Genomic DNA, 26688 nt, shown 5'->3' with positions numbered 1-26688 from the left:
TATTGGTGGCCACGAGCGGATTTTACAATGGGCCCTGCCAATCTATTGCAATCCGTTCAAAAGGTACCTCTATCACTGGCAGAGGTACCCATGGGCTACGAAAGCTTGCGGTGGGGGTGGACAGCTGACACTCGGGGCAGGATTCGCAGTACTTTTGAATCCCCGAGTAAATCCCTGGCCAAAAGAACCGCTGCAAGATACGCTCTTGCATCTTTTTAACCCCTAAGTGTCCACCTAGCAGGTGTGTGTGTGCCATCTCCAGAACCGCCCGACGGTACGACTGAGGTACGCCTAACTGTTCCATGTCCTCGCCCCTGATTTTGTCTACCCTATAGAGCAACTCACCGTTGACTACCATGCGTGGAAACACAGTATCTACACAGGGCTGTTGATCTACACCATTTACCTCTAACACCCTTTTACGCGCCAGAGTCAGGGTGGGATCCTGTAGCTGAGCTGTCCCAAACGTGCCCCGGGACACCTCCAGCTCGAGGATCAATGGGGTCTCCTTGACCTCTCCTGCCAGTACCTCTAGGGGAAACCTATCAGAGTTACACTCTGTCCCTGGGTTGGACACCCCACGGCAGGTACCCCTGACTCGGGTTCTTCGGGTACAGCGCCCGAAATAAATTTTACCGGGGAAGCGTGGTTTTTGTTTTTCCACAGAGTCCAGAACAGGGGTAAGTCTCTTCCCAACACAGTCCCATAGGAAAGAGTTTTTACCACCCCCACCACATGTTTCGTGTCCCCACATGGCGTGGACAACACTACCTCCGCGGTTGGGTATTCTCGGAGTTCCGCATGGATACACACTACCCCAACGGTCCGTCCTCTGGGGTTGTCTCCTGCCACCAGTGACTCATGCACTAAAGTCACTAGACTCCCCGAGTCTAAGAGGGCCTCCGTTGGGTACCCATTAACCAGTACCTTGCACAGTTGGGGTTCACTGTCCGGGGGGTCGGCACTCGCAGAGCAGACGGTCTGGATGTACAGTGAGACTCGGCGGTTATACCCGCAGACCATGGGCTCTGTAGTCAGGGGGCAGTTAGCAACCACGTCTCCTGGCCCCTGACATCGCCAGCACCTAATGGCGGAGGTACTGTTAGACCTTGTGACCTTCTGGGAGGGAACCGGTCTCCTGCCACTCTCACTCCGGGGTTCCCCTTCAGCATGGATACGGTGCTGACTGTCCTCAGCAGTGGGACGCGACCCCTTTCCCGGTTCTTGGTCTGGCAGGGTCCAGCGTGACAACCGCGAGGGGAAAGAGTCCCGTATAAAGTCCTGAGTGGCCGAGTAGCGATCGATCAGGCTGACCACCTGGTCGAGGGTGCCAGTGTCCCCTTCCCCCACCCAACATTGGATAGCGGCCGGAAGAGTCCTCACCAGCCGGTCGACCACCACCCTCTCCACCATCTGGGCTGGAGTCAAAGATTCAGGCTGGAGCCACCTCTTGACCAGCTGCAAAAGGTCATAAGCCTGAGACCGGGCGGGTCTCCACATAGGCCCATGAAAATGCACGCTGAACCCTCACGTACGTATTGACCCCCAGCCGGGCAAGGATCTCACCTTTGAGCCTCTGGTAGTCCTGGGCGTCCTTCCGACTGAGGTCGAAGTAGGCCTTTTGGGCATCGCCGACCAGAAACGGAGCCACCACTTCTGCCCACTGGCCGGCCAGTAGGATTTCCCGCTCTGCTGTGCGCTCATAAATGGTCAGGAAGGCTTCCCCATCGTCCTCTGGTCCCATCTCCCTCAACGCTGAGCGAACCTTGTCCCGGGCCTCGCGACGTTCTGAGGCTGGTGCTGTCGGTGTCTCCCGCAGGGCAGCAATCTGTTGCAGCAACAGTTCATTTGTTTTTTGCTGCTGCTGGTACAATAGCTGCTGCTGATTGTGCTGCTGTTCCCGCTCCTGCTGTTGCCGTTGGAGACTCTGGTGCTGCTCCTACAGTTTCCGCTGAGACTGCAGCTACTGCTGCTGGGTGAGTACCAGCTGCTTTAACAGCTCCTCCATTTTGTCCACGGGGTGGGGCAGAAAGGTGGCCGGCCGGATTGTAGTAATGCAGCTGCCGGTGGGGTATGCCTCAGTCACTATGCCCGCATTCTCCACCAAGCTGTAAGGCGGCGGTGTTCACACCATGCAGTAACTGAGGCAGTGACCCAAGCAAGTCCAACATAAACAGCTTTATTCAGCAACTCACGGGTAAATAGAAAAGTCCTCTGGTTCGCAGCCGAGTTAACACAAGTCCTTAAACAACGGTTGCAGTGGGCAACGGTGGCGCCGGGCCGCTCAGAGCCTGACAGGTGCAGAGCCTTCCCAGGCGGTGGTTCAGCCACACTCAATCCTGCTGAGCTTTCCTGCTATCCTCCTAGCAGGTTCCAACATAGAACACCACTAATCCTTAATGCAGGGTTTTTAAAGGACCTGTGGCAAGAGCCACTGGAAAACCCGGGTTGGAGGGAGGAGGCCGCCCCACTGCCTTCCTGTATCCTCCCCCAAGAAACGAAGGTCCTGCCGGGTTTTACTTAATCTGCCTTAGCCAGATAGCTAACCAGGTCAATGCTCACCTCCAAAGCAGGCAGTACTTCAGTAATAGTGACAAAAGTGAGGACTTTATTAGCCCATTAGATGTGGCAACGTTTCGTCTGGCTTGAAAAAGGCTGTGCTCAGCCGAAATGTTGCAACATCTGATGGGCTAAATAAAGTGCTCACTTTTGTCAGTATTACTGGAGTGCTGCCTGCTTTTCTTTTGGAATATCTATCTATCTATCTATCTATCTATCTATCTATCTATCTATCTATCTGTTCTATCTATCTATCTATAGTAGCCGAGATTTCAGACTTGGGGGTTTCTGGGGGAAACTTTGGTACTGTGCTAATGCAGGATCTGACCTTGAAGTATGCCATTGATAATGTACCAGTAATCAATGGGGTTGCTCAAAAGCCGGGGGCTGACACCAGGTACCCATATTTTACACTCCATGTGTCACGGGTGTGTCAGAGGTGACAGACAGTCGCCCTGCAGTTGGTTTCAGGAGATCTCTGCGTTTGGCATTACAGACATCTTCTTAGCGGCCGGCTGTCTCTAGGACCCAGCAGCTACCTCCCTCTGGCTAATTAGCTGCCTGACTGAGTTTATAAAACACCTGGTGTGTCTGAGAGGGAGGTGCCGGCGATATTCATTACTACTTGTCAGGCTTTACCAAGAGCAGTACTTTGTCCTTTCTGGAGCTTGAGGCCGTGTGCGTATTTGGCTGGAGTCATCTAAAGCTAAGCTATCCCCCCCGTTTGTCTACCCTTGTTGTCTATAGAGTTTAGTGGAGATGGACTAGTGCTCATCTCCTCACTTCCTTAGCCATACGCCAGGGAAAGTCAGGGCGAGGTATGCGTGCGGCTATTGGTGAAGAGCCAATATAGGGACGGTAGTTGAGACAGGGTGACACTAGACCAGACTAGGAGGTCTCCACTCCCCCCTTTCTCTAGTGTCTGGGCTCCCTTTCCCTTTTCCCTCTGTGTTGCACTAAGTCTTTTCCACATCCTGCTTGACACAATGGGGAACTTCTTTATCGGGTCACTAAGCCAAAAGGGGAGGTGATAGAGCAGTTGGTGGTACCGGGACCCTATAGGCGTAGAGTATTAGGCCTGGCCTATTCTCACATCTTGGGTGGGCATCTAGGGGTAGACAAAACTCGGGAGCGCGTCCTGTAGAGGTTTTACTGGCCTGGATATCACTGTGAGATTGGAAATTACTGCCTGTCCTGTCTCAGCTGTCAGCTAACAGCTCCCGTGCCCCATTTCCACAGCCCCTTAGTACCACTACCTATCAGGTCCCATTTGATCGGATTGCCATGAACATTGTAGGGCCCCTGGCGAAGTCTGCCCGGGGCACCAATACATTCTCGTAGTATTGGACTATGCCACTCGGTATCCGGAAACGGTACCATTGATAAATTCCTCCGCCAGAAGTATTGCCAGAGAACTGGTGCATATTTTCTCCTGGACGGGTCTGCCAAAGGAGATCCTGATGGACCAGGGAACTCCTTTTATGTTGAAAGTGATGAGGGAGTTGTGTAAGGCTCTCCAAATTACACAACTCCGGACGTCGGTATACCATCCGCAGACGGATGGACTGGTAGAGAGATTCAACAAGACCTTGAAATCAATGTTGAAGAAGATGGTGGAAAAGGATGGCCGAGACTGGGATTGTCTACTCCCCTACCTTCTGTTCTCAGTTAGGGAAGTTCCCCAGGCCTCTACAGGATTCTCCCCCTTTGAGCTGCTATAATGGCCGGCATCGTCACAGACTGCTGGATATTGCAAAGGAAACGTGGGAAGCCGAGGTGACCCCCCACAGGAGCGTCATCGAGCATGTGGCCCAAATGCAGGACCGGATAGAGAAGGTGATGCCAATTGTGAGGGAGAGCCTCCTTCAATCCCAAGAGGCCCAAATACTGGTCTACAACCGTGTGGCGAGGCTGAGACAGTTTAGCCCGGGAGACCGGGTGTTGGTGTTAATCCCCACGGTGGAAAGTAAATTCCTGGCCAAGTAGCAAGGGCCATATGAGGTGGTCGAAAATTTGAGTGACGTCAACTACAAGGTACACCAACCAAGAAGAAGAAAGCCATACCAGGTATACCACATTAACCAGCTCAAACCCTGGCGGAACAGGGAACCAGTGGAACCTATGTGCCTGGAGGCCCATCTTGAAGCCAAGGCCGAGGATGTCGCAATAGCAGAGACCCTGTCACCGGCCCAGTAGCAACAGTGCCGAGACCTGTTTTCGGAGTTGCCAGGGTGCACACAGGTTGTGGAACGTGAGATCCGGACAGAACCGCATGTATGGGTGAACCAGAGGCAGTATCGAATACCCGAGGCCTGCCGCGAGGTGATCTCCAAGGAGCTGCAGAGAATGTTGAACCTGGACGTCATCGAGGAGTCAAAGAGCAGCTGGTCCAGCCCCATTGTGCTTGTGCCAAAGCCGGACGGGGAGAGGCGGTTTTGTAATGATTAAAGAAGGCTAAACGAAGTGTCTGAATTCGATGCGTACCCGATGCCCTGGGTAGACAAACTTATTGAAATGCTAGGGCCAGCCAGATACATCACCACCCTGGACCTAACAAAAGGGTACTGGCAAATCCTCCAATCTCCAAGTGCCAAGGAGAAGACTGCCTTCTCTACACTCGACGGGTGTTTTCAGTACACCCCGATGTCGTTCGGTTTGCAGGAAGCCCCAGCTACCTTCCAGAGGGCCATGGACCGGATCCTAGCCTTGCACAGGAAGTACGCCGCCGCTTATCTAGATGACATTGTGATCTTCAGTCCAGATTGGGAAAGTCACCTACAGAAGGTCCAGGCGGTTCTGGATGCGCTGAGGAAGGCCAGCTTTACCATTAATCCTAAGAAGTGAGCTATGGGGAAAGAAGAGGCGAAGTACTTGGGCTATATTGTCGGAAGGGGTGAAATAAAGCCACAAGTAAAGAAGGTGGAAGCAATCCAGAATTGGACACAACCGACCTCCATAAAACAGGTTTGAGATTTTCTAAGACTGGTGGGGTACTATTGACAGTCTATCCCGAATATCTCCATCATAGCCGCACTACTGACTGACCTACTGAAAGGTACAAAGACGGCAATGGCCAATTGGTCTTCTGAGGCAGAGATGGCATTCCAGGAATTGAAGCTCGCTCTGTGTAAGCAGCCGGTTTTGATTGCCCTTGACTTCAATAAGGAATTCATAGTCCATGTTGTCTCAAGAAATAAATGTGGAGGAACATCCCGTGTTATATCTAAGCAGAAAACTCTTGGCTTTTGAGAAAAACTATGCTATTGTGGAAAAGGAGTGCTTGGCCATCAAGTGGGTAGTTGACACCCTGAGGTACTACCTGTTAGGTCGGAAGTTCAGGTTAGTGTCAGATCATGCACCCCTGAGATGGATGAGGGAAAGGATGGGGAAGAATGCCCGGGTGACCAGGTGGTTTTTAGCACTCCAAGACTTTAGTTTCTCGGTGGAGCATAGGCCCGGGAAGCTACATAGGAACGCTGATACCCTGTGCAGACGTCCATGTTTAGTAAGTGAAGGTGCCAAAACCCCCGGCTTTGTGCAGAGGGGTGGGATATGTGACAAAGTCACTGGCAGAATACTGGATGGGAGATATGTTTCACTGAGACTATTGACTTCAGTGATGTGAAACATGGACGTTTCTCCTGCACATTAGGTGCAGAGACGGTTAATAGCTAGGTTTACAAGGGCATGTTTTACAGGTGGATGGCTAAGTACTGATAAGGAAGCCATCCACCCTATCTCCACTTCAGGGTTTGGGGCTATAAAGAGCCAGCCTTTTGACTCAGGAGTGGGTCAGTGTCTGGGAAAAACCCTGCTCCACAGAGGAGCTCGCATGTGCTGTGCTGAACCGTGAGCAACTAACCCTGAGTGGCCGGACGCCGACCGATATACGGACTGTGCTGCAACTTTGGTATTTTGTTTTGCATTTATACCAAATGGGCTGTGTTTTCTTTATGGACTCCAGGTTAGTTTATGATGTTTAATAAACTAACCCGAAAATTTAAAGAGACAGTGTTACTTGTCTACCTCCGCATACAGCCAAGCAAGTCGCTTTACCATAGTACTTACTAACCACCATATACAGGGAACACCCCACACGACCCGCCGTATACTGGGAACACCCCACAAGACCTGCCATATACCAGGAAGACCCCACAAGACCCACTGTATACCAGGAACACCCCAGAAGGCCTGCTGTATACCAGGAACACCCCACAAGACCTGCCGTATACCAGGAACACCCTACAAGGCCTGCTGTATACCGGGAACACCCCACAAGACCCGCTGTATACCAGGAACACCCTACAAGGCCTGCTGTATAGCAGGAACACGCCACAAGACCCACCATATACCAGGAACACCCTACAAGGTCTGCTGTATACCGGGAACACCCTACAAGACCTGCTGTATACCAGGAATACCCCACAAGGCATGCTGTATACCGGAAACACCCCACAAGACCTGCCGTATACCGGGAACACCACACAAGACTCACTGTATATCAGGAACACCCCACAAGGCCGGTTCTATACCGGGAACACCCTACAAGGCCTGCTGTCAGGGCCGGCGTCAGCACCCGGTGCACCCGGGCAAGTGACGGGACCCTGAGCAGGCAGGGGGGCCCACTCGCCGTCGGGCACCCCGCCACGCTATGGGACCCGTGAGCGGAGGAGAGCGTTGCCAACCCCAGCTCCCCGCTTGCTCAGGGCCCCGGCACCCGGCGCAATACTTACCTCTCCCCGTGCCTCTGCAGCAGCTTCTGTCTCTTCTGCGGCTGCTGCACAGTGACGTCTCAGGTCAGAGGGCGCGGTGACGTCTTTCCACCGCGCTCTCTCCTGAGCCGTCACAGCGCAGAGCAAGAAGACGCCGGCGCGGGTGAGGAGTCCGGAGCAGCGGCAGCAGGTGAGAAGAAGCGAGGTGAGTATTTGATTTTTTTTTTTATATTGTATGGAGGCATGGGGCATTATAAGGGAGAGGGGGTGGGGGTGTGTGACATCTTGCACAGGGCACTATAAGGGAGGATGTGTGTGACATCCTGCATGGGGCATTATAAGGGAGGGGGTGACATCCTGCACGGGGCATTATAAGGGAGGGGGGGTGTGACATCCTGCATGGGGCATTATAAGGGAGAGGGGGTGTGACATCCTGCATGGGGCATTATAAGGGAGGGGGGGTGTGACATCCTGCACGGGGCATTATAAGGGAGAGGGGGTGGGGGTGTGTGACATCCTGCACAGGGCATTATAAGGGGGGGGGGGTGTGACATCCTGCATGGGGTATTATAAGGGGGGGTGACATCCTGCTCGGGGCATTTTAAGGGAGGGGGGGTGACATCCTGCATGGGGCATTATAAGGGGGGGGGTGACATCCTGCATGGGGCATTATAAGGGAGGGAGGTGACATCCTGCACGGGGCATTATAAGGGAGGGGGGGTGACATCCTGCATGGGGCATTATAAGGGAGGGGGAGGGTGGGGGTGTGTGACATCCTGCATGGGGCATTATAAGGGAGGGTGGGGTGACATCCTGCATGAGGCATTATAAGGGAGGGGGGGTGACATCCTGCATGGGGCATTATAATGGAGGGGGGGTGTGACATCCTACATGGGGCATTATAAGGGAGGGTGTGGTGACATCCAGCATGGGGCATTATAAGGGGGGGTGATATCCTGCATGGGGCATTATAAGGGGGGTGACATCCTGCATGGGGCATTATAAGGGAGGGGGGTGACATCCTGCATGGGGCATTATAAGGGAGGGGGGTGTGACATCCTGCATAAGGCATTATAAGGGAGGGGGGTGGGGGGGTGTGACATCCTGCACGGGGCATTATATGGGAGGGTGGGGTGACATCCAGCATGGGGCATTATAAGGGAGGGGGTGTGACATCCTGCATGAAGCATTATAAGGGAGGGGGGGTGACATCCTGCATGGGGCATTATAAGGGAGGGGGGGTGGGGGGGTGACATCCTGCACGGGGCATTATATGGGAGGGTGGGGTGACATCCAGCATGGGGCATTATAAGGGAGGGGGTATGACATCCTGCATGGGGCATTATAAGCGAGGGGGGGTGACACCCTGCATGGGGCATTATAAGGGAGGGATGTGACATCCTGCATGAAGCATTATAAGGGAGGGGGTGTGACATCCTGCACGGGGCATTATAAGGGAGGGTGGGGTGACATCCAACATGGGGCATTATAAGGGAGGGGGTCTGACATCCTGCATGGGGCATTATAAGGGAGGGGGGGTGACACCCTGCATGGGGCATTATAAGGGAGGGGTGTGTGACATCCTACATGGGGCATTATAAGCGAGGGGGGTGTGACATCCTGCATGGGGCATTATAATGGAGGGGGGTGTGTGACATCCTGCATGGGGTATTATAAGGGAGGGGGGGTGTGATATCCTGCATGGGGCATTATAAGGGAGGGGGGGTGACATCCTGCATGGAGCATTATAATGGAGGGGGGGTGACATCCTGCATGGGGCATTATATGGGAGGAGGGGTGTGACATCCTGCATGGGGCATTATAAGAGAGGGGCTGTGTGTGACATCCTGCATGGGGCATTATAAGGGGGGGGAGTGACATCCTGCATGGGGCATTATAAGGGAGGGGGTGTGTGTGACATCCTGCATGGGGCATTATAAGGGAGGGGGGGTGACATCCTGCATGGGGCATTATAAGGAAGGAGAGTGTAACAACCTGCATGGGGCATGATAAGGGGGGGTGACATCCTACATGGGGCATTATATGTGGGGAACAGCCTGCATGGGACATTATGTGGAGGGAACAGCCTGCTTGGGGCATTATGTGGGGGTTACAGCCTGCGTGGGGCATTATGTGGGGGGAACAGCCTGCGTGGGGCATTATGTGGGGGGAACAGCCTGCGTGGAGTGTTATGTGGGGGTACAGCCTGCATTATATGGGGGCCAGTATCCTGAATGGAGCATTATATGCTGGCCAGTATCCTGTATGGAGCATTATATGGGGGCCAGTATCCTGTATGGAGCGTTATATGGGGGCAAGTGTACTATGTGGAGCACTTCTCCGGTTTCTGAGCTATTGTAGAATTTACAATAGATATCACTCATGTAATGTAAGAAGTGAAATCTTTGCATTGTACTATATATATATTTCTCTGCGGTATCTGTGCATCATGAATCGTGGTATGTATTAAAGGGGCCCACTGAGACTCTTTCGCCCAGGGACCACAAAAACCTGGAGCCGGCCCTGCCTGCTGTATACCAGGAACACGCCACAAGAGTCTCCGAATACCGGGAAAACCCCATAACACACGCCGTATATCAGGAACACCAGTCAAGATTAGCCATATACTGGGAACACCCCACAAGACCCGCGGTATACCAGGAACACCCCACAAGACCTGTCGTATACTGGGAACACACAAGATCCGTCCTATACCAAGAACACTCCACAAGGCCTGCCATATACCATGAACAACCCACAAGACCCACCATATACCGGGAACACCCCACAAGACTCGTTGTATACCAGGTACACCCCACAAAACATGCCGTATACCGGAAACAGCACACAAGACCCACCGTATACCAGGAACACCCCACAAGAACTGCCATATACCAGGAACATCCTACAAGGCCTGCTGTATACTTGGAACACCCCACAAGACCCGCTGTATAACAGGAACACCCTACAAGGCCTGCTTTATACCAGGAACACGCCACAAGACCCGCCGTATACCTGAAACACCCTACAAGGCCTGCTGTATACCGGGAATACCCCACAAGGCCTGCCGTATACAGGGAACACCCTACAAGACACGCCATATGCCAGGAACACCCCACAAGACCTGCTGTATACTGGAAACACCCCACAAGACCTGACGTATACCAGGAACAGCCCACAAGACCCGCCGTATACCGGGAACACCCCACAAGGCCTACTGTATTCCGGGAACACCCCACAAGACCAGCCATATGCCAGGAACACCCCACAAAACCCGCTGTATACCAGAAACACCCCACAAGACCTGCCGTATACCGGGAACACCACACAAGACTCACCATATACCAGGAACACCCCACAAGGCCTGCTGTATACGGGGAACACCCCACAAGACACGCCATATGCCAGGAACAGCCCACAAGACCCGCCGTATACCGGAAACACCCCACAAGACACACTGTATTCCAGGAACACCCCACACGACCCGCTGTATACCAGGAACACCCTACAAGTCCTGCTGTATACCGGGAACACAACACAAGACCCACCGTATACCAGGAACACCGCACAAGACCCGCCGTATACCAGGAACACCCTACAAGTCCTGCTGTATACCGGGAACACCACACAAGACCCACCGTATACTAGGAACACCCCACAAGGCCTGCTGTATACCGGGAACAGCACACAAGACCCGCCGTATACCGGAAACACCCCACAAGACACACTGTATTCCAGGAACACCCCACACGACCCGCTGTATACCAGGAACACCCCACAAGACCCGCCGTATACCAGGAACATCCTACAAGTCCTGCTGTATACCGGGAACACCACACAAGACCCACCGTATTTCCAGGAACACCGCACAAGACCCGCCGTATACCAGGAACACCCTACAAGTCCTGCTGTATACCAGGAACACCACACAAGACCCACCGTATACTAGGAACACCCCACAAGGCCTGCTGTATACCGGGAACATCCCACAAGGCCCGCTGTATACCAGGAACACCCCACAAGGCCTGCTGTATACGGAGAACACCCCACAAGACATGCCATATGCCAGGAACAGCCCACAAGACTCTCCGAATACTGGGAAAACCCCACAAGACACGCTGTATATCAGGAACACCAGTCAAGATTAGCCATATACTGGGAACACCCCACAAGACCCACGGTATACCAGGAACACCCCACAAGATCTGTTGTATACTGGGAACACACCACAAGATCCGTCCTATACCAAGAATACCCCACAAGACCCACCATATACTGGGAACACTCCACAAGATTTGTTGTATACCAGGAACACCCCACAAGACATGCAGTATACTGGAAACAGCACACAAGATCCACCGTATACCAGGAACACCCCACAAGACCCACCGTATATCGGGAACACCCCACAACATCCGCCGTATACCGGGAACACCACACAAGACCAGCCGTATACCGGGAACACCCCACAAGACCCGCCATATACCGGTAACACCCCACAAGACCCGTCCTATGAAGGAAACACTCCGCAATACCCGCAGTATACCGGAAACACCACACAAGACCCACCGTATACCAAGAACACCCCACAAGACCCACCGTATACTGGAAACACCACACAAGACCTTCTGTATACCAGGAACACCCCATGAGATCCGCGGTAAAGCAGGAACACTCCACAGGACCCGCCATATACTGAGAATAGCTCACAAGAACCACTGTATACAGGAAATACCCCACAAGATCCGCCGTATACAGGGAAGCTCCACAAATCCCACTGTATGCTGGGAACACCCCACAATATCCATGATATATTGAGAATACCCCACAAGACCCGCCTTATACCGGAACAACCTACAAGATCCATCAAATACTGAGAACACCCCACAAAACCCGCCATATATTGAGACCACCCCACAAGACCTGTCGCATATCGGGAAAACCCCACAAGACCCGCCTTATATTGAGATCACCCCACAAGACCAGCCATATACCAGGAACATCTCACAAGATCACAGTACCCATCGTATACCGGGACACCTCACAAGTCCTACTGCATACTGGGAACACCCCCAAAACCTGCCGTATATCGGGAACACCCCCAAAAACCTGCCGTATACCGGAAACACCCCACAAGTCCTGCTATTTTGGAGATGCTCTGACCAGAAATCTAGACATCACAGTGACCACTGCCAGAGTTGCTCATTCTTCCAGCACATCATCTTCGAGATCTGACTGCTCCTTTCACCTTATATATCCAGAATAGCAGGGGAGCGGAGTCCAGACCTATTACCCAAATAAGGTAACGGGTTCAGCTTTGTCTGGGGTGCTGTACAGGACGCAGCTTACGGCAGGGTCTGGGGTGGTTGTGGTGGTTATGCGTTCACTGAGCTCTCTGTCATTAATCCACTTTTCTTAAACTTTTACCAAGTACTAACCCTCTGGATCTCGGGAACATGCTGCTACTAACCGTCTTCTCCTTACTGATCACATCTTATCAGACTGACGACTCATGTCCTGGTAAGTTGCTGGTTTCTTTATATTCTGGTTCATGTCCATATTAACACATAGATTATGGGATTGCTTTATGAACAATTACCTGTTATAACGTCATATATATAATATAATATATTAGAATTGCTTCAAACCAGTAAACTACGACTATCATCCAATTCTGCTGTAAAGTTTATGACATCAGGGGCCTGGCTCAGTAAATACATCTTCAATTTTCATATTGGGGAGTTAATTAAGGGGGATCCCACTCCAATTCATTTAATTAGGTAACATGTAATACCTTATCTTCCCTGTGGGGGCACTGTGGTGAAATTGTGCACTTGCTGTTGGCTTCCTCTACAGGTGATCGCTTGTGGTCTATGTTGCTCTTGCTTTTGACTTCCAACAGAAGTGAAGGTTTTGGGAGTAGGAGACTCAGACAGACTTGCTATCCTCAGAGGCTGCCCTGGTATTCCTGGATCTTCTGGTGCAAAAGGAGAGAGTGGAACCACAGGAGAGAAAGGTGAATATAATAAAATAATTGTTCTGACACAGAGCAACATATCTCCTGAATGGAGATAAAAAAAAGAGATTGACCTCGGCCTCCACCAGGGGGAGCTCATACTGATTTATTATGGAGATCAATGTATACATTGTATGCACTGAGCTCCCCCTAGTGGGGACTGTTGATGAATCTGAGCTCTGTATCTCAGCTCCGACTCCTATAGAGATATACTATAACATTAATTCTGAATTGTTGACCTACAGATTAAAAATATTAGAGTTTTTAAGATTATAAACACAAGATAGTATGAAATTTGAGCAGGGCTAATAGACTAGAGAACTACAGGTGGATAAAATAGCTAAATAATTTTATTTATACATAATTGATTAAAACATGAGAACATTAGATATAATAGTATAAAATGAGTATAAAAATCCTGGATATTGGGATAAAAGGTCCTACTGCGGGCTGGGTTTCAATCAATGACCGTATTGAGATGGAGGGATAGGGTTAGAGATACCAGATGTCCCCTGGAAGAAAAAGAAGTTGAGTAGGTTATTGAGTTAGATGTTCCAACAGGGATACTTGCTAGAATAATGATACCGGTACTTGAGTGTGACTGGTAAGAGGAATAAGTCTGAGGGGATGAGCCAGCTCGTTGGTTGAAGCAAGTGGGATGGTAGCTAAGAATGAATTGGTTAGATTAAATTTGCATGCAAAATTGGTTGCTCGCAATGGTGGGGTGGACTGTAATTACCTGGATTTGCAGAGTTTCAGATATATGTATTCTCCAGTAGGTGTAGAAAGAGGAGGTAAAGATCTTGAGACCTAGTAGGAGAAAATAGTGCGTATGGATGGTTAGAAAAATTAAGATTGATTATAATGGTACCTAGGAGGGCAGGTGGCATGGATTAGTAGACGGGAAGGTTAGTTGGTGTGCATTAGTATAAGATTCCAATTGGGGACGTGGTTGGAGTCCCAGCTAGGGGTTTGCTGCCTTAGGATATGGGCACAGCCCCGTGGTTGCAAGGGAGTGAATAGATGTGAAATGCAGTGAAGTTACTACGTTTTAGTCTGGGACACTCCAGAATCTTGAATCCTGGATGGTTACTAAGATCTGGAAAAGAGTGGTCACTGATAAATGGTTGGTGTTTGGATGGAGTCCAGTGTAGGACCCCTCTGGTAATGCTTCCTGGCACAATATTAAATACCTGAGTTGGTGTATAGGGAGGTTTTTACCTCCTTGGTGATGCAGGAAATGGCAGATGATTATTCCTGGTAGCGGGGCATTCACCCAGAGCAGGGAGAGTCTCCTGCTGGTACTGTGCTGAGGTAGTACTCACTCCGTCTGCGGCGTGGTTAGCGGTGATTGGTCTCAGATTGCAGCGTGGTGGAGGCAGAGTTTCTCACGTGGCAAAGGAGAGCCTTTGGTTGGACTATTAGCCTCCTCAGCTGGTCAGCGGTGAAGTGGGAGGCGTGTGGCTGCGGTGGGTAGTTTACGGAGATATGGAGGCACGGTCCTCCCGTCAAAGGAGAAGCTGCTGCTTTTATGCTTGATTTGCCCTGGTTGTGACTGGGCGGGTGGAAGATGGCGACGGTCAGGCTTTCTGTGGTCAGGCTTTCTGTGGTGCGGCGGTGTGGAGCAGAGTCCCGGCCTGTGATGCGGCGGCGTTCAAGGACCTGGCGTGACGTTGCAGTCACGTGATCGGCTGGGTACGGAGCAGCGGAAGGACCAAAAATTCCTATGCGTTTTGGAGACGTAAGGTCTCCTTCATCAGGGAGGGTCCCACTGCCGCACATGGTCCATTATATAGGGGATGCCTCTCTGTGATTGGTCAGAAGCATATCACGTTGTGCTGGGTTTAGGCATTGAATGCAAACAACTCAGTTTCACTACTCAAACCTTTTGGTTCGAGTGTATCCAGCTTAAAGATCCAGGAACTTTTGGCTCCAGACATCCTTTTAATGTAGTCCCCTTTGTTTTGGTACAACTTGGATTCCTAATATCTGTGTACCTTGTATGTGTCCCCCATGTATTTCTAAAAAATGTTTGAATAGGGGGTGTCCGCTGAAATGGTTTTTGATATTACGGAGATGTTCGTTAATGCGTTGGAACATAGGGCGCTTGGCACGTCCTATGGATATCTTGTTACATGGACATTTGAGACAATAAGTAACTCCTGTTGTGGAGCAAGTAGTAAAGTCCTTGATGGGATATACGTTTTGCTCTGTACTGATCATTTTTTGTTTGGTGGTGAGCGAGTGTTTGCATGCGTTGCACTATTTGCACGGAAAGAAGTAAAAGCAAAACAACATTTTATGAAGTTTTTGGCTTGACTAATGATCAGAAATATTAAACATTTCTTACCAAAAAGCAAAGATGACACATATAGAGCCTGTATATTCTGTATATTTTCATTGTTTTTCTTTCAACAGGGCAAAAAGGATGTTCAGGAGATGCTGGAAAGATCGGACCACCAGGACCAAAAGGTGATTATCACTGTCTGCTTAATGACCCTGAGAGAAGAACAGATCTCTGTAATGTGCAAGAGTCCAATAACTGTAATAACTGTAATAAGAATATAATTCACTGTTATCCTAATACAATTTATTTGATAATTTAATCAGTAGGACAGAAAGGAGAATTTGTAAAGCCTGAGTCAGGACCATCCGGTGAGTGGAAATTGGTAACTGTATTATGTGTCAGCAGATCAGGGGTATCCTGTACAGACCCTGAGTTACTTCCTGTATTATACTCCAAAGCTGCATTCACTATTCTGCTGGTGCAGTCACTGTGTACATACATTACATTACTGATCCTGTACAGACCCTGAGTTACTTCCTGTATTATACTCCAAAGCTGCATTCACTATTCTGCTGGTGCAGTCACTGTGTACATACATTACATTACTTATCCTGTACTGATCCCGAGTTACATCCTGTATTATACTCCAGAGCTGCACTCACTATTCTGCTGGTGCAGTCACTGTGTACATACATTACATTACTGATCCTGTACAGATCCTGAGTTACCTCCTGTATTATACTCCAGAGCTGCACTCACTATTCTGCTGGTGGAGTCACTGTGTACATACATTACATTACTTATCCTGTACTGATCCTGAGTTACATCCTGTATTATACTCCAGAGCTGCACTCACTATTCTGCTGGTGGAGTCACTGTGTACATACATTACATTACTTATCCTGTACAGACCCTGAGTTACTTCCTGTATTATACTCCAGAGCTGCATTCACTATTCTGCTGGTGCAGTCACTGTGTACATACATTACATTACTGATCCTGTACAGATCCTGAGTTACCTCCTGTATTATACTCCAGAGCTGCACTCACTATTCTGCTGGTGCAGTCACTGTGTACATACATTACATTACTGATCCTGTACAGATCCTGAGTTACCTCCTGTATTATACTCCAGAGCTGCACTCACTATTCTGCTGGTGGAGTCACTGTGTACATACATTACATTACTTATCCTGTACTGATCCTGAGTTACATCCTGTATTATACTCCAGAGCTGCACTCACTATTCTGCTGTTGTAGTCACTGTGTACATACATTACATTACTGATCCTGTACAGATCCTGAGTTACCTCCTGTATTATACTCCAGAGCAGCACTCACTATTCTGCTGGTGCAGTCACTGTGTACATACATTACATTACTGATCCTGTACAGATCCTGAGTTACCTCCTGTATTATACTCCAGAGCTGCACTCACTATTCTGCTGGTGGAGTCACTGTGTACATACATTACATTACTGATCCTGTACAGATCCTGAGTTACCTCCTGTATTATACTCCAGAGCTGCACTCACTATTCTGCTGGTGCAGTCACTGTGTACATACATTACATTACTGATCCTGTACTGATCCTGAGTTACATCCTGTATTATACTCCAGAGCTGCACTCACTATTCTGCTGGTGGAGTCACTGTGTACATACATTACATCACTGATCCTGTACAGATCCTGAGTTACCTCCTGTATTATACTCCAGAGCTGCACTCACTATTCTGCTGGTGCAGTCACTGTGTACATACATTACATTACTGATCCTGTACTGATCCTGAGTTACCTCCTGTATTATACTCCAGAGGTGCACTCACTATTCTGCTGGTGCAGTCACTGTGTACATACATTACATTACTTATCCTGTACTGATCCTGAGTTACCTCCTGTATTATACTCCAGAGCTGCACTCACTATTCTGCTGGTGCAGTCACTGTGTACATACATTACATTACTTATCCTGTACTGATCCTGAGTTACCTCCTGTATTATACTCCAGAGCTGCACTCACTATTCTGCTGGTGGAGTCACTGTGTACATACATGACATTACTGATCCTGTACTGATCATGAGTTACATCCTTTATTATACTCCAGAGCTGCACTCACTATTCTGCTGGTGCAGTCACTGTATACATACATTACATTACTTATCCTGTACTGATCCTGAGTTACCTCCTGTATTGTATTCCAGAGCTGCACTCACTATTCTGCTGGTGGAGTCACTGTGTACATACATGACATTACTGATCCTGTACTGATCATGAGTTACATCCTTTATTATACTCCAGAGCTGCACTCACTATTCTGCTGGTGCAGTCACTGTATACATACATTACATTACTTATCCTGTACTGATCCTGAGTTACCTCCTGTATTATATTCCAGAGCTGCACTCACTATTCTGCTTACCAAACGACCGAGTGGGAATCAAAGGAGGAGTAGGTGGGACAAACCAAATGGGAAGAGGAAACACACACAAACCAAAGCCACACATACATTTCCTGAAAACGACTCCAACCGCCTGCTCATAACTCTGAACTCTCCTTCAACTACAAGACAGGAGGTTGTAAGCTATCACTGGCAAAGAAAGAAGCAAGGAGGAGGGTTCTTAAACCTAAGGGGAGTAACCAATTCAGAACAGCTGATACAATAAGACAGAGTACTCCAAGAGTCCCACTAAGCAGTTTAGCCCATGCAGAAACAGAACAAAGAAAACCAGAACTGCTAATAGGACGGTGAAGCTGTTCTAACTACCGCACACATTACCGTATATGTGTCACCAGATGCTACGATCGTCTGACCCCACTCTGTCGCGGTATCCCCATGACAGTTTTGCTGTGGTCTGCTGTTTGTATAGTTGCCCCCACCATGCTCCACTGTAGGATTGGTGTTTAGTGATGAGCTAGCATGCTCCTTAATCAGTAGCGTAGCTACTGGGGAGCAGAGGGGGCGGTGGCCCACCTGGAGCTACGCCAGTGCAACTCTATCGGGTCAGAGCAGGGAGACGCTATGCACTGCACTGCCCGGTGGCCGCTATGGGGTCCTTGAGCAGGAGGGGGGCCCCTGGAGCCAGCATCGGGCCCCCCCGCCCGTCACCACAAGTTAAGTGATGAGAGAGGGAGAGCGAAGTTCCCTTTCCCATCAGTCCCCTTTGCGACTGACGTCATCACTTGGCGCCCGGCCCACTGTTCTGAAGCAAGCCGGAGCAGCAGGGAAACAAGGGGGAGAGGTGAGTATTGTGTTTATTCATTTCTTGCCGGGGAGGGGGAAGCATTATGCTACAGACTCTGCCTATGGGGGGGAGCATTATACTACAGACTCTGCCTATGGGAAGGGCATTATACTACAGACTCTGCCTATGGGGGGGCATTATACTACAGACTTTGCCTATGGGGGGGGACATTATACTACAGACTCTGCCTATGGGGGAGAGCATTGTACTACACACTCTGCCTATTGAGGGGGACATTATACTACAGACTCCGCCTATAGGCGGGCACTATACTACAGACCCTGCCTATGGGGGGGGCATTATACTACAGACTCTGCCTATGGGGGGGAGCATTATACTACAGACTCTGCCTATGGGGGGGTGCATTATACTACAGGCTCTGCCTATGGGGGGACATTATATTACAGACTCTGCCTATGGGGGGGGCACTATACTACAGACTCTGCCTATGGGGGGGCATTCTACTACAGACTCTGCCTATGGGGGGAGCATTGTACTACACACTCTGCCTATTGGGGGGGGGGGCATTATACTACAGACTCTGCCTATGGGGGGGAGCATTATACTACAGACTCTGCCTATGGGGGGGGCATTGTACTACAAACTGTGCCTATGGGGGGGAGCATTATACTACAGACTCTGCCTATGGGGGGGGGGGCATTATACTATATGAAGGACTATGGTGGGTGCATTATACTATATGAAGGACTATCTGGTGAATTATACTATATGCAGACTATTTATACAGTGTGGGGATTACAGTTAGGGTCATACAGTGTGGGAGATAATGTGGGGTCTTTGCACAGTGTGGGGGCCATCATACAGTGTGGGAGATAATGTGAGGTCTTTGCACAGTGTGGGGGTGGGGGCCATTATACAGTGTGGGAGATAATGTGGGGTCTTTGCACAGTGTGGGGGCCATCATACAGTGTGTTAGATAATGTGGGGTCTTTGTACAGTGTGGGGGCAATCATACAGTGTGGGAGATAATGTGGGTGTCTTTGTACAGTGTGGGGGCCATCATACAGTGTGGGAGATAATGTGGGGTCTTTGCACAATGTGGGGGCCATCATACAGTGTGAGATAATGTGGGGTCTTTGCACAGTGTAGGGGCCATCATACAGTGTGGGAGATAATGTGGGGTCTTTGTGCAGTGTTGAGGCCATCATACAGTGTTGGAGCCATCAGTTTGGAGGCTACTAAGGGGTCAGTATACTGTATAGGGTACTATACAGTAAGGGAGCATTATACTGTGTATAGGGGAGCTGTACATGGGGGTAGACTCAAGACATTCTTTAATGTTAATTGGGCAGTTATCGTTATAGGGGAACTCAGGTTATTATGACTGTCAAAGGGGCACACAGAGGGCATTATTACTTTCTAGGGGGCAAAATGTGGTCACTGTTTTCTAGGGCACTTGCACAGGGAATTACTGTATTCTAGAGGTTTGTTTAACCATCTTGAGAGCACACAGCAGGTGCAGTAATATGGACACGTACAGCAGCAGCGGCTCAGTATTGGGGTATCAGCAGGAAGAGGTGTTTGTGCTGGTTAGGAATAGATGGGGACGGGGCCTCAAATGTAAGGTGTCAAATGTGTCTTTGTTGTGATCTCTGCAGACCTGAGACTCTGAGTCCTGGATGGAGAAGTCGTCGTGTTGGTCTGGGCCAGATGGAAAAGACGGGAAAAGTGAACAATTTAATCAGAAAGAACGTCAGCTGTAAGTTACTATAACCGTACTGTAATCTCTTATATGTTCTGCAGGACTGGAATCTATCAATATATGTCACCATATGGCGGTAATATCAGTGCTGGTCTTTGTATAGAGATTATTTTCAGTAACAGCGCTGTCATCTGCTGAGGTTCTCCTACATCCAGTCTCTGGGTGCGCCACCATAGCTGTAATCAGGGTTACCTGGTTAGGGGCCCACTCAGAAGTTTCACCCCCCTCTGAACCAAAACCCTAGCTACTCCTCTGTCATTACTAGAGAGATTTACGAGCATTCTCGGGTGTTTTCCAAGTATCTTCAGCGTGCTTGGGTGTTATGTTTCAGTGACTCTGTGCTCATCATTTGCGACTGTTTGACAGATTTATTACATGTGAGAAATGCCTGTTTCTTAGGCATTCCTCACATGTATTAAAGCTGTCAAACTAAGCCCAGAGGTTGGGGCACAGTTTTGGGCATCTGTTGGCCCTATAGATAGTATGTTCTGATTTTTGTGCAAAATTCAATAAACACATTGTTTAAAAAAAAAAGCTGTCAAACAGTCGCAAATCATGCACACGGGAGTGACTGAAACATAACACCCGAGCACGCTGAAGATACTCGGAAAACACCCGAGCATACTCGCCGAAAGGATTAACAGAGCATACTCGCTCATCACTATTGGTGTTCTTTTCAGCAGATGCTTCATTCTTCCTCCTCCAGACATATATCTGATCCCAAGACCCAAAAAGTTCCATTTTTCTATCATCCACAGATGAGAATCACAGAACTTCTTTGACTTATTTCTATGACTTTGATGATATTGCAGTGATTTTTCTTTTTCTTTTTATAAAGTATCGGTTACTACACATTTGTTACATATTCCTTGTTTCTCAGTTGCCCGGAACTGTAGGGATCTGCTGGATCAGGGGGAAACGCTCAGTGACTGGTACACCATATACCCCGATGGCAGCACCCCTATGAAGGTGCTATGTGACCTGCACACCGATGGAGGGGGCTGGATTGTAAGTATTTGGGATTCAAATTCACACAAAAAAATGAAAGTGACCCTGAGACCATACTAACAATTCCCCAAAATTGAATTAGACCTGACCTCACAGTGATGCTAATGGGTGGAGGAATTTTTATTGGATTGCACCAATTCATGTGGTTGGCTTGGTGGGTGAGGGAGGAAGCCACAGGAGCAGTTGTCCCAGATGCCAAATTCTATGGGGCTATAAAATTTCAGCCCCTTCCACTGACCACTGCACAAAGCAGGGACAGTAAACGCCATTTTTTCCATATCTGAGTTATTGTTGTCGGGATGGTTGCAGTGTCGCTAAGTGTGACGGGGCCTTTAGAGCCGGGACTTGGGATAAGACTCAGGTTAGAGATAAGGCTAAGGATAGGGCTAGTGTTAAAGATAAAGCTAGGGATAGGACTGAGTTTAGAGATATCACTAGGGTTATACACAGGGCTAGGGTCAGAGATAAGGCTAAGGTTAGGGCTAGGACTCAGGTTAGAGATAGGGCTAGGGATAGATATAGGACTAGGATTAAGGCCCCGTCACACTTAGCGACGCTGCAACGATCCCGACAACGATACGACCTGTCAGGGATCGTTGCTGCGTCGCTATGTGGTCGCTGGTGAGATGTCAAACAGGCAGGCTCACCAACGATCAGGGGAGCAGCGACATCGTGGAATCTTTCCACGATGTCCTGCTCCTGGTTACCAGCCTGCTGAAGCAGGAGCAGGCTGGTAACCATGGTAAACATCGGGTTACTAGGGGCACACGCGCACTTAGTAACCCGATGTTTATCATGGTTACGAGCCTGCTAAAGTGAGCGGTAACCTCCCGCTCACCGTAGCAGAGTGGTAACCATGATAAACAGCGGGTTACTAGGTGCGCGTGTGCCCCTAGTAACCTGATGTTTATCATGGTTACCAGCCTGATCGCTGCTCCTGCTGTTCACACACAGCGATGTGTGCTGACCAGCGGGAGGGCAACGACCAAAAAATGGTCCAGGACATTCTGCAGCGATCAGCGACCTCACAGCAGGGGCCTGATCGCTTCAAAGTGTCACACATAGCGACATCGCTGGTGAGGTCGCTGTTGCGTCACCAAAACCGTGACACAGCAGCGATCTCGCTATGTGAGACGGGGGATTTAGAGATAGGGCTAGGGATAGGTCTGAGGTTAGAGATATCACTAGGGTGATTTATAGAGCTAGGGTTAGACATAGGACTAGGGTTAGAAATACAGCCAGGGTTAGAGATAAAGTAAAGGTTGGGGCTAGGACTAAGGATAGGACCCTGGTTAGAGATAGGGCTAGGGTTAGAGACAGGATTAGGGCTGGGGCTAGGGATAGGGTTGGATATAATAGCAAAAGAAAGTCCTACTCACTCACTCTGAAGAAAGAAAACATCTAGCACCAGCGATCCAGTAAAATCCCGATATGGCTTTATTGAATAATTCACAGAAGACGATACAGACACAGGAACAATAATTGACACGTTTCGGTTCAGTTATGATCCTTAATCATAGATGCTATAATTAAGGATCATAACTGATCCGAAATGCGTCAGATATTGTCCTTCTGTCTGTATCGTCTTATGTGTATTATTCAATAACGCCATATTGGGATTTTACTGGATTACCGGGGTAGCTGCTAATGAGGCATTTTTACCTGGATTCTGTGTTCAACATTTTATCATCAGGTTTTCCAAAGACGCTTGGATGGTTCTGTGGGTTTCTTCCGCGACTGGAATTCCTATAAGAAAGGATTTGGGAGTCGATTGTCCGAATTTTGGTTGGGAAATGAGAATCTGCACAAGATAACGTCTTCAGGTAACGTTCTGCGGTGTGAGGAGGACGTGTGTGATCTACGGTGGCCGGGACTACACCGTATACACATGACCACACCACAGCTCTGAGTACGGGGCGGTCTGTGCTGTAAGAAGCACTACTCATAAGGTCTATGCTTGCTGTCAGTGAATAGTAACAATCTTGAGACTATAACTGTGATAACCTGGTCTTTATACCAGTGTAGAAAAAGGCAGCAGCATTTTCCTCTCCTGTCCTGACTGCAAACTGATAGCTCTTACCAACACTGGCACATTGTAACAAACCATTCCCTGACAGCCAGCAGCTTGTTTATAAAGTGACCTATACAAGGAACCACCAGACGTGAGCGTGATGATGAGGAGCGTGACTGATGTACGGACCCTTCCTCCACAGATACATGGCAATTACGCATTGATCTACAGGACTTTGGCGATGACATGTATTTTGCCAAATACTCGTCATTTCAGATCCTCGGAGAAGAGGAAAAGTATAAACTAATGGTTGGAAACTTCGAAGGTGGAAATGCAGGTGAGAACTGAACCTTAGTCTTATTGTTAGTTGGAGTCTTATATTAGAAGATATCACTACTTATACACAGTGGGTGAAATAAGTAATGAACACGTCACCAATATTCTAAGTAAATATACAGTATTTCTAGAGGTGCTATTGACATGAAATTCTCACCAGATGTCGGTAGCAACCCATCCAATCCACACAGGCAAAACAATCACCATAGATGTCCATAAATTACGTATAATGAGAAATTACACAGGGAAAAAGTATTGCACACACTTACTGAAACTTATGTAATACTTTGTACAAAAGCCTTTGTTGGTGATGATAGCTTCTCCTGTATGGAGAAACTAGTCGCAGGCATTGCTCAGGTGTGATTTTGGCCCATTCTGCCACACAAACACTCTTCACATCCTGAAGGTGATAGCACCTTTAGAAATATATTTACTTGGAAAATTGGTGACGTGTTCAATACTCAATTCACCCGCTGTAGGAAGAAGTATATGTGTCACGGGTGTGTCGGGTGTAATAGACAGTCCCCCTGGATCTGGCTGTAGAAGGTCACTGCGCTTGGCATTGCAGACACCTTCTTAATCCTTCTTCCTTTAAGATCCAGCGGCGACCTCCCTCCTGTTGATTGACACACCCTTGCATGGGAGTTAAAAACCCTGTTTGCTCCAGGAAATGACCAGTGATACTTTGATGTTCTTTTGTGCATGCTTGGAGCACTAGCTGTTGGCTGGCTTCTTCTCCAGTGCCCTTGGAGGGCAGTTGGCGTTACTCCTTTGGTGTCTCTGGTGTCTGCTCAAGCCAAGTTAATCGCCTTTGTATGTCTACCTTGTTGTCTTTAGTTTGTAGTGGGGCCTGACCAATGCTCACCCATTCCCCTCCCTATCTAGGGCCAAGCTCTAGGGACATCCAGGTCTTAGGGTCTTGCTCGTCGATAGGTGTGGAACCAATATAGGGACGGTAGAGTAGGTAGGGTGATATTAGATCCGCCTAGAGGTCTCCACTCCCCCTTTCCCTACTGTTTGGACTTCCTCCCCCTCTTCCCTTCGTGTTGCTCTTAGTCTTTAACACACCTTGCGTGACAATACGGCGTTGCTGCTGTATCTAAGCTAGTTATGTGTGTTGCCATCTTCTAAACCTCAGTATCAGAGCCAGTCACGTGTGCTACTGTCTGTAGAACTGCTGCATCTAACCCTATCCTGTGTGATACTGTAGCTAGGCCATTATATTTTCAATCAGATGTGACAAACATGGCTACACCCCCATCCTGTAGTATAATATAGTACACTGTGGATATCTTTTTCTTTTGTCAGGTGACTCAATGAGCTACCACAACCTGATGAAGTTTTCTACAAGGGATGAGGATAACGACCTAAGCACGGACAACTGCGCCTCCGTGTGCTCCAGTGGCTGGTGGTACAACAACTGCTATCGCTCCAACCTGAATGGATTGTATCTGGTGGGGCAGCACAGCAGCAACGAGATCGGCTTACACTGGTTCAGTGGCAGAGGGTTTTCCTATTCATACAAGAGTTCCGAGATGAAGATACGGCCTGAAATCAACAAGTAAACCGTAGACTCGTCCTGTGTCGCAGATCTGTCTGTGCCGTAAACTCAGCCAATAGACCCATCCTATACAGTAGACCCGTCCTGTGCCGTAGACCAGTCCTGTGCCGCAGACTCGTCCTGTGCCGTAAACTCAGCTAATAGACCCATCCTATACCATAGTCACCTCCTGTGCTGCAGACCCCTCCTGGTGGTAAACTCGTCCCATAGACCCATCCTGTGCCGCAGACTTGTCCCCTGTCGTACACTAATTTTCGTAGCCCCATCCTGGCCGTAGACCCATCCTGTGCCGTAGACTCGTCCTGGATATAGATACCTCGTGTGCTATAGAACCATCATGTATTGTAAGCCCGCCACGCGCTGTAGACTAGTCAGCCACAGCTATTCCTGGGCTGCAATGGTTCTTCAGTGATACCTGGCATGCACCGGCATTAGTGATGGCATTTACACTATGGACAGAAATGAGCGCTCCACCTCCCTGCCCTCTCTGCTGCTATAATGAGCACACTTGTTTTACATTACCTTTTGCCCGTTGCCTTGATACTCCACAAGATCCGCACTGCAGACATGATCACCATATCACCATGAGGTAATAAATATAAAATCTAACAGAAGTGAATGCTATAAAATAATAAAAATACTCACCTGTTATATCCACCGCCGCTGCTGCCAGTCTCTGGTGACACGCCGTACACCCACCGGTGCCCCAAGTAACAGTGCCATATAGTACACACATACACAGTGCCATGCATGAGAGCTCCCATTTACAGTGACTGGCGAAATAAAAGTACTGGTCATGATTTAAAGTGGAACTCTTGATTTCCTAACTTTCAAAGGCTTTGTATCCTAATGTGGGGTGAATACGTTCAGAAGGCACAAGGCCACCAGTCCTGTTGGATGTCATGGCATCAGTCCACCTTAAGGAACTGTTGTAAAAAAACAATATCCAGCACGGTGTTTTTTTTTCCGCAGTGTCCTTCTGTTGGGATTGTCTGCACATTCTGGCCCGATGGAGCCCAAACGTACACCTTTTAGGTTACTGTTTGAGGCATCGGGGCTTTTCGTGGCATACAGGTTGAATGCCGTGCACTTGACCTTATTGTTATATTGTATGTGTTACACAATGTCAGGATATTCGTCTTGGTAACCTCCACCTTTCCACCATTCAGGAGCGGCTATCGGAGCAAAGCCAATAAGTCCTTAGTAGAACTGACCCGACCCAAAAAAAAGCC

The 26688-nt window shown here is 49.0% G+C and overlaps 1 protein-coding gene and 1 long non-coding RNA gene across 3 annotated transcripts in view; one reads left to right on the top strand and one right to left on the bottom strand.

Annotated features, from left to right (window-relative positions):
• The window catches only part of LOC141154415 (uncharacterized), a 44385-nt gene that overhangs the window by 15441 nt on the left and 2256 nt on the right, over positions 1-26688 (bottom strand). Inside the window, exons 2-5 of the long non-coding RNA XR_012247436.1 lie at positions 23211-23294; positions 15638-15786; positions 14027-14097; positions 13066-13799 (exon numbers count right to left, since the gene is read on the bottom strand). This is a non-coding gene — a long non-coding RNA (uncharacterized lncRNA). The remainder of the gene's footprint in view (positions 1-13065; positions 13800-14026; positions 14098-15637; positions 15787-23210; positions 23295-26688) is intronic.
• On the top strand, positions 12560-26262 carry LOC141154414 (ficolin-2-like). 2 transcript variants are annotated; one of them, XM_073640325.1, is made up of 8 exons: positions 12560-12791; positions 13174-13287; positions 15706-15759; positions 15901-15942; positions 21421-21548; positions 23242-23371; positions 23762-23896; positions 25204-26262. In XM_073640325.1, the coding sequence occupies exons 1-8, from the start codon at positions 12728-12730 to the stop codon at positions 25458-25460; spliced, it is 924 nt and encodes a 307-aa protein (XP_073496426.1). In that variant the 5' UTR covers positions 12560-12727; the 3' UTR covers positions 25461-26262. The 2 variants fall into 2 exon arrangements, with proteins under 2 accessions (XP_073496426.1, XP_073496425.1); XM_073640324.1 differs by having other exon boundaries at positions 15898-15942.

This window comes from Phyllobates terribilis, unplaced genomic scaffold (assembly GCF_046119375.1).
Source record: "Phyllobates terribilis strain yellow unplaced genomic scaffold, ASM4611937v1 Scaffold_7__3_contigs__length_470593459, whole genome shotgun sequence".
NCBI lineage: Eukaryota > Metazoa > Chordata > Amphibia > Anura > Dendrobatidae > Phyllobates > Phyllobates terribilis.
The sequence above is the reverse complement of the archived record's forward strand: the minus strand, read 5'-3'. Positions and strand labels throughout refer to the sequence as shown.

Excerpts from the sequence above, each read along its gene's own strand:
- LOC141154414 (XM_073640324.1), top strand. The coding sequence starts at position 12,728 with ATGCTGCTACTAACCGTCTTCTCCTTACTGATCACATCTTATCAGACT. Across the intron at positions 13,288-15,705 it reads TGGAACCACAGGAGAGAAAG|GGCAAAAAGGATGTTCAGGA; the intron begins GTGAATATAATA and ends TTCTTTCAACAG. Across the intron at positions 23,372-23,761 it reads GCACAAGATAACGTCTTCAG|ATACATGGCAATTACGCATT; the intron begins GTAACGTTCTGC and ends CTTCCTCCACAG.